Source organism: Gobius niger (assembly GCF_951799975.1).
Source record: "Gobius niger genome assembly, chromosome: 16".
NCBI lineage: Eukaryota > Metazoa > Chordata > Actinopteri > Gobiiformes > Gobiidae > Gobius > Gobius niger.
This window is the reverse complement of record NC_136867.1, coordinates 18,335,420-18,343,370: the sequence shown is the minus strand read 5'-3', so window position 1 is coordinate 18,343,370 and position 7,951 is coordinate 18,335,420. Positions and strand designations below refer to the sequence as shown.

Genomic DNA, 7,951 nt, shown 5'->3' with positions numbered 1-7,951 from the left:
GAGTGACATTCAGCAAATTGACAGAGCTGGAACTGAACCCACAACTGCTTTTTTTCAATTAAAAATAATATCTTCCTTAAGCTCAGTTTGACTAATTGTACCTAATTACGTAATTTAGTGTAAAACAATGTTTTGATATTTCAATTAAATGTTTTTCTTTTTTTTTTGAAGCGCATGCCTTTTAACCATTTAAATCAATTCAATTATTTGCAAAGATTCAGTAAAGGCAATAAATTAAGTTAGAATTTTTAAAAATGCAATTGAAATGTTAGCTTCACTGGTAAATAATCGGAATGGCTTTATTCCATTAGTGAAGGAATAGTGTTTTTGTACTGTGTGTTAGCTTTAGCACATCCTGTTTAACTAGTGGGTGTGGGCTGGTTTTATGTTCCAGAACAGTCACAGTGTAGTCCTCAGTGAGTGGCCATCTTTATAAACTTAATGTTGTATAAATGAGTTAGTAACCTGTTGCTGTGGCTCAGACGCTCTGACCATGGCTTTGACATTGACAGTAGAGCCAGAGCAGAGAACAGCTGTGCAGCTCAATGCTCACATCCTTCAGAGTGGACATGAGGAGTGGACACTGCCCAGGTGTGTCACATGTTGCATGTGGGACTGATGTGCTCTCACTCAGTGTTGGGAGGTGTGTCGTGACGCCTGGTTTGGCTCACTGAACAAGGCTCACTATAGGCTGCTGAGTGGTGGGCTGGGAAACAGAAAGAAGAGGCTTCTAGGACCCAGCAGACAGATGGAGCGCAGGCAGGCTGAGCGGCTGAGTCACTGCATGTGTCTGAGAGGCAGTCAGTAACAGAGCAGAGCAGAGAGCAGAGGTGATCTCACACTCATCAGCACAGGATAACACAACCATGATGGGTTGACTGGGGGAGCGCTCCAGAGGAAGTGTGCATTCGGCCACCACTCGCTTGGCTATGGAGATCAACAAAGTTCTTCATTTCGTGCCTTCGGGTAAGTGTCCAGGGCTGCTCTGATGTGTGCATGAGTCTGCGCTCTGTGGGAGAACCTTGGGGTTCCCTACCTGTAACCTGAGAAGCCTCGTGAAAACACGAGCACCTCCGCTGCTCTCGCAGGGCAGATGTTTGGTTGTGCATGCGTCCCGCTCTCCCACTCATGTTTTTCAGCTTTTTTTCTTTCCATGTAGTTTGGAATGTGGCAGTCTCCATTAGTGCCCAAATTCTGTTTGCATTCGTATTTTCTGAAGAGGTGGGACTTAGGAAGTGCTCAAGAAATGCAGATGTTTTGGGGCATTTTTGAATGTGTATCTGCTTCCTTCTTTTTTCTTTTTTTGTTTATATGTGGTATGCGACAGGAGGGCTTCCTGCGTCGTAATTCTTCAGTTCAGGAACTAAGCCTTGTGAGAACAGTGTTGGACTGGAAACTCACCCAGAGACAGTCCGTCTACCTGTCGAACATGGACAGCTGGAATGCGCTGAAATCCATAAAGAAAATGCACTTTTTCATGTGTTGCTCTGACAGGCTCGTGCAGGGCATATGAAGGGTTAAAGGCAGCAGAGGAAACAGCTTGCATAGATCTTTGTGTTGTGGGGTTTATTATCTTCTTCAGTGAAGGACAAATTGAAAGAAGAATGTGTTGCTCTGTACCAGTGTGTGTCTGAGCACCCTGCAACATGTGTGAGTGTGAGAACGCAGCAGTAGATTAGTGTTGGTGGCGGCCACAGGAGAGACTTGTCCTCAGAGACCCAGAACCCATTTGGAGGTGCGATGCTACAGCCTCACTTTGATTTGGCCTGGTCCATCTTCGCCTGATCACGACCTAATAACGCACGACTGAGTGTGCGCTGTGGGTCTTGTGTCTTTGGTTTAAGTCTATGCATTACTAAGTAGAAGTGATGGACACGGCCATGTCTCGCCCTCTAAAGAGTCATTTGCATTCATTTGCTTATGAGCTGATTAAAGGTGGAGAGGGCATATTTGATCCTAGCAGCAGAACAGTTTGTTTTATCAAGAGCGCAACATGCTCAGAGCCATCAGCGCAGGTTTTATGGAGGAGACATTTTTCATTTGACAAAAGGAATGGTTCTTCAATATTTTGTCTTTGAACCTAACCTTGACTATACATCCTCGCATGTCAGTGTATTGCCCACAAGCACTATTACAAATAATCAAAATGAACGTGCAGTAATGTGCGGTATTCATTAATTTTCAAATGACAGGACAATCCAAATATGAACGTGAAAAAAAAAATCATTAAAAAATTGTCGCAACATTCATTGAACAGCGATAAACATGAATATAATGCAGTGCGTTTTTTTTACAGTCCACATAAGGCAATTTTGGAAAATATTAAATGTGTTTTCTTGAAAAACTACTGAATAAATGAGCAAAAGAAATGAATAATCTTAACATGTTCTCTTTTATGCTCTTGCATAATTGATAGAGTGTCGCGCTAAATCCTCAGTCTTGCATAATTATTGTTTTTAATGGAAAATTGACTTAAATGTACCTGGTCACATTTTCCTTTTTCTGACACATTGAAAGCCCGCACTTCATTGTAGTGTAGACACGACACCTAGATCCCTTTTGAAAGAAGAAATACTTCACTTCTCTCTCCCCGGTGTTGCAATGCCTGAGCCTAACAAAGCTTGCAGCAGCAGCAGCAGCAGCAGCAGCGGAGCAGTAGCAGTACACAGTGAGTAATGTGAGTGATGGCACTGTCATTATGAGAGGAAACCTGCTGACAGGTGAAGGAGCAGCTGCTGTCGTGGGAGGAGGTCAGGAGACGTGGGAATCACTTGATGCTCTTGTAAATTAGCACACAGCTTCCTCATGTAATTACACTCTCTGATGATATTGCGGCGAGTTTAGAGAGATTCACCTTTTGAGAATCCGTTGAGATGCTCTGCAAAAATGCCAGCTGTCTTCAAAACATGCAGCGTGGCTAAACTTTGGCTTTGGGAATAAGCTCTTTCAGAATCACAGTATTTCCCTGGGGTTTTGTTCACGATTCATTACATTTCATAAAGGGATTACTCCCAGCAGCAGATGAGCAGTAAGTCATTACAGTATCATTAGTATTAGTGAGTATTGTAATGGCTTTCAGTGCTGCTATGACCGGGAAATATCATGACATTTGAAATTCTGCTCATTTACATACTAAATGGTCTTTAATGACATAGAAATTACATTTCTGCCACTAGGGGTCTCAGTCAAAACAGTGACATAAGATGTATTTGACAAGTGAAGTAGATTAGTGGCTACATTTAACACATTCATTATGTCTTGTTAAGATTTATATCTTTTAGTTCTTTTGGACAGACATCCATTTTATGAAAGGAAGCTGTTAGTTTTACCTTCGTCACCTGTTTCAATGGTGGCACTACCGTCTTCCTGTGGACACCTTTGACGAAGACGGCAGTGACACCATTGAAACAGGTAACTAATGTAATCTAAAGCTGATTACTTTCCTTCATAAAATGGTTGTCTTAATCAAAAAACTAAAACATATTGGTTTGTGGCTCCTGAAACAAAAAGGCCTGTGTACTTTGGTAAAAATAATACTTTAGCACTTTTTGTAACAAACATGATCAGTTGTTTAGTCCAGTTTACCTTAACTGGAACTTTACTTTTTGTTATGTTCAAATTTATAGATAGATCAAGCCAACTTTTTATTGATTTAACTTTATCTCAAAAGAGCAATGAAACAGAAAAATACTTGATTGACACAAGATTACAGGAGGTTTACCAGCATTTGATGATTGTCTTCTAATTTTTCTATACTTATTTTCCGAATCACAGCGGGAAAAAGAACATCAAATAAAACACTAGCGTGTAGTGTATGATGATTTGGAAAATGACAAGTAAGTTTTACAAACACATTTTAATGATATTCACAGGATTACAATTACATTTTCTAGACTCAAGTATCAGAGACGAGACTCTGAGGCTCCCAAACCGGACACCCTCCGGCCCCTGGCTGCGCCTAGAAATTCTGTCCATAAAAGTAATGAACAGAACCGGTGACAAAGGGCAGCCCTGGCGGAGACCAACACGCACCGGGAACAGAAGTATGACTTTCCTCACATTGCAAACACATTGAGTTTTACAATTAGTCCTTATTTGAACATTGCATGTTTGCCACTTCAATTGATTAAAAGTCAACTGAACCATTTAATCTTGAAACACTTTTGAACAGCTGTCTTTTCTGACCAGTCGTCTTTATTGAACTGAAGTATCATGTGGCATGTCGGTCTTTAGTTGAGATCATCATGGAGGTCACGTCTTGGAGGTCATATGAAGGCCACTTGAGGATGGAGGCCATGCCAGCCTTGAGCTTAAATCAGTAAGGAGAGGTTGCTTCTGCATGGAGACCAGAATTTTAGGAGGTCACATCAATATGACAGTCACATCTGCATGAAGTATGGCACAGCTGCATGGACGCCATCCCACCTTAAACATGGAGGCCACATAGTGGCGTATGAAAAGGCAGGTGAAGCATGTGGAAGTGGTGGTGTGTGTGGGGCAAGATGGATGGTGCCTGTGTGCTGTAGATGTGACAGTGATCTCTGATCAGTATTCACCACTGGCAACAGATCGCACAAGCTCCAGCATCGAGCACAGCCATCTGGGCAGACGAGAAACACACACATGGGCAGACAAATGATTCTACAGTACCACACACACACACACACGCACACACACACACACACACACACACACACACGCACACACGCACCCACACATACGACTGCTTACGCCACATCAGCACCACACATCTTCAGCTGCTAATATCCAGCTGTAATGATGTTTCTGGTTCAGAGCCTGCTGGCATTTAAAATATGTCCGACTATCACTCAGGGGCTTTGTGTGATATGATTATTTATCAGCTCATTCTGAGGATGGACGTTTCAAAATAATGATCACTCCAATATCACTTACCCACGTATGTGTGTATATATATATATACCATTTCATGTTTTACATTATTTTATTCGTTTGGAGCTACAGCTGTCATGTGCATTAAAGATGAAGATAAAGATTCATTATTGTCATTGCACAAGAATTGAAATAGATGATCGTCTCTCAAACCCTTGGTGCAAACCGTGGCATTTAGTGTAACTCGTGCATCTCAAGCAGAAGCAGCACTACCTAGTGTCCATGCCGCTTGTGATTACACACACAACTCACGGTGGCTGCATAATTTGTTGGTTTACATGAACAGAACAATTATGTGGACGTGTCAACACTGACACTTATCATACACAGTTGAAGGAGCAGCATGAAGAGCAGACTCTTTATTACAGCCACAACTCACTGACGGTTCGTCCGCTGCCTGTGTCTCTCTCTACGGCGCATCCTGCTCCTGCACTTTCTCCCACACACTTTTAGTCATATTATATATTGTGTCTGTGGAGCTAGCAGACTGGCAGTATCATGACACAAATCGCTTTGCATTCCTCCACATAACAGTGCACATTTGCATAAAAAGGAAGGGACACAGATAAAGCAGTCATTGTACTGCAGTACTTTAATCTTATAGTATCACGCTCTTGTCGTCTGAAGATTGAATTATTTATTCTTATATTATGATTTAAGGAGGTCTGTGAATAAGTTGTGGTTATATTTTTCTTTATTTTGCCAAGGAACAAATTATTAAATGCTGCAAATCTGAGTCACTGTCTGAAATGGAAGATTTTTAAGGATTCAAGAGAAGACTACAAGTGTGTGCTGCAACATAGCTGGATGCAAATGTGTTCTTGCCAACGGGTTTTTTTTGCATACAGTTTGTTTGACTAACAACTGGCTTTTGAACATACACAAAAACACTCTGTAGATTCATGATGTAGATGATAAACCCGACCGTAGTAGACGAACCGAACGCTTTGCAGTTGCTGTAACACGTGCTCGCACTAATCCACGCTTCCTGTCACCAGTATGTGCACAGTCAAAGAGCACTCGTAGCTTCTTTTATTCAACACAATAGATTTAATCAACTAATATAGCAGCCGTGTTTTAGTCTTTGATGTTTGCTTTCACTGATTCTGAATTTATCGTGTGCCATTAGGGAGCACTTTAGGGACCGGCTAAACGTCACCCTTATCTATCCACTCTCTGCGGATTGTGTCACAGTGTTTAACGATAAGGGGTTTCCCAGGATGTTATTAATGGGCTGCTGTTTCCTCTATACGTGAAGTCCGTACAGTATCAAGGAAGTGAAGGAATACAAATGACATGTCAATAAGAACAACACATCCAATCTTTGAACAACATTTTCAGTATTATTTCACTTTTGCCGCTCCATCTTTAAGTTCCCGCGCTCACGTCCGTCCAGGGCTTAATTCCTTCCCTTTTCCTTCCTAAGTGGTATTTAACGCGTTGCTCCACAAACCTTTTAATTCCACGTGTCTTCACTGCTTTAGTGCTCCTTTAAATGGAAGGCATCTATTAGCACGGAGAAGTCCTCTATTTATAAGCCATGCCAAGCTGTATTTAAACGCCGCTCTTTTGCATCCTACAAGAAGCGGCCGCCATGGCGAATATGAGGGTCGGTCCAGTCACCCCCCCCCGATTACATAACAGTCATTATAGCCCTGTTTGATTCACAAAAACTGCAACTGTTTCCCCGTCTGCTGGATCTTTAGCCGCAGATTAACACGGTATTAATGGGTGATGAAGAAAAAAAAAAAGGGCTTAAGTACAATGTAGATGTCGCTCACCGTCATTCACTTTAATTTGAGAGGTCACGTTGCATCCTCTTTTCAAATGTAATGAGTGCTTTTTCCACGGATTGTCGGCGGCTTTTGTCTTTGGAGTCAAATTAGAGATGAGCAGTGAAAGCATGCACAGTCATCTTTGTGCTCTTAATCCCCTAATCTCATGTCAGGGATGATGCAGCCACTTTGAAAGGCCTAAATTGCTCACATGTGCAGCGTTGGTGGTCGTCTGCAGCCGATTATGACATGGCGCTTTGCTGTTGTGTAATTATAAGCCACAGTCACTGCCTTCTCTCCACGTATATTCTGCCCCGCTCAGATCATAAAAGCTCCACAATGTACACTCACTGCCGTTATTCGGGGCCACGTGCCACTTTCACTTCCTGCTTGTATTCAAATCAGGTCTTCAGACAGCCATGTTACAGCTAAAGTTATTTTTAATGACAATCGTCTCCCAAACTTCATTCTCCAAAGAATTACTTCAGCGTGATTTCAGGAAGACTGATTACAAAACTGACTTCTGCACAATAAAGACACTGTATGCCCGAGTTTGGATAATTGAGTTTAGGGACACACTCCTTTTTAATCACATGTCTCAGTTATCTAGGACAAACCAATTGATACTTACAGTTTTGGGCATGTGCGGTTGCATCATGTGAGAATCTTTCAGCACAGTTAATGCGTGGTTGTGTTTTTCTGCCCTGCTGTTGTAACCATGTAAAGTATGTTGTCACACTTAAAGTAGCATTTGGAGGAGGAAGTGACCTCTCAACTTGGTTTGAGCCCAGAGGAACTGAGACATCAAAACAGGTGCAGAATAGTTACTAATATGTAAGCCCCAAATGATGCTAATGAGAGGATGCTGCATGAGTTAAAACTGTGCAAATATGACATTTTAAAAACTCCAGCCAGATAACTCAGACACATCGCAGACACATCATCTAAAATTACAATGGGACTGATATTTACGCTTTGTGAATCAAATCTTGTGCCACAACTAATAAAAAGAGGCTGCAACTGTGAGACAAAATATTTTTAGTGCGTTTAGCTTCGACTTGTGTAGCCTGCTCCATTGATGGGCTGATTCTTGTGTTCAGGAGTGTTCTGGGTAAAAAAAGATCTGGCTCTTTTCACCACTGAGATCCAGTTTGAATCGTTCACCTTAAAGCAGTACTAAGTAACTCATGCCCCTAGAGGCCATAAGCGCCACTGCAGGTGCCGTAGCATGTTGCGTTTTTAATTTTACTCATTAATTGTCCGTG

General features: G+C 41.9%; 1 protein-coding gene and 1 long non-coding RNA gene across 6 annotated transcripts in view; one reads left to right on the top strand and one right to left on the bottom strand.

The window, feature by feature from the left end:
* Positions 1-758: 758 nt before the first annotated feature.
* Positions 759-7,951, top strand: part of slc4a11 (solute carrier family 4 member 11) — a 77,838-nt gene continuing 70,645 nt past the window's right edge. For all 3 annotated transcript variants that reach the window (XM_079573315.1, XM_079573314.1, XM_079573313.1), the window contains exon 1: positions 759-966. Coding sequence is in view for 2 of the 3 variants with exons in the window: in XM_079573314.1 (XP_079429440.1) it covers positions 930-966 (37 nt within the window). In the remaining variant the exon portion in view is untranslated. The remainder of the gene's footprint in view (positions 967-7,951) is intronic.
* On the bottom strand, positions 4,111-7,504 carry LOC306976085. 3 transcript variants are annotated; one of them, XR_013793744.1, is made up of 3 exons: positions 6,298-7,504; positions 4,426-4,600; positions 4,111-4,335 (listed from the first exon to the last, which is right to left on the bottom strand). It is a non-coding gene; the product is annotated as an uncharacterized lncRNA (long non-coding RNA). The 3 variants fall into 3 exon arrangements; XR_013793745.1 differs by having other exon boundaries at positions 6,693-7,504; XR_013793746.1 differs by lacking the exon at positions 6,298-7,504 and adding an exon at positions 4,674-4,797 and having other exon boundaries at positions 4,426-4,641.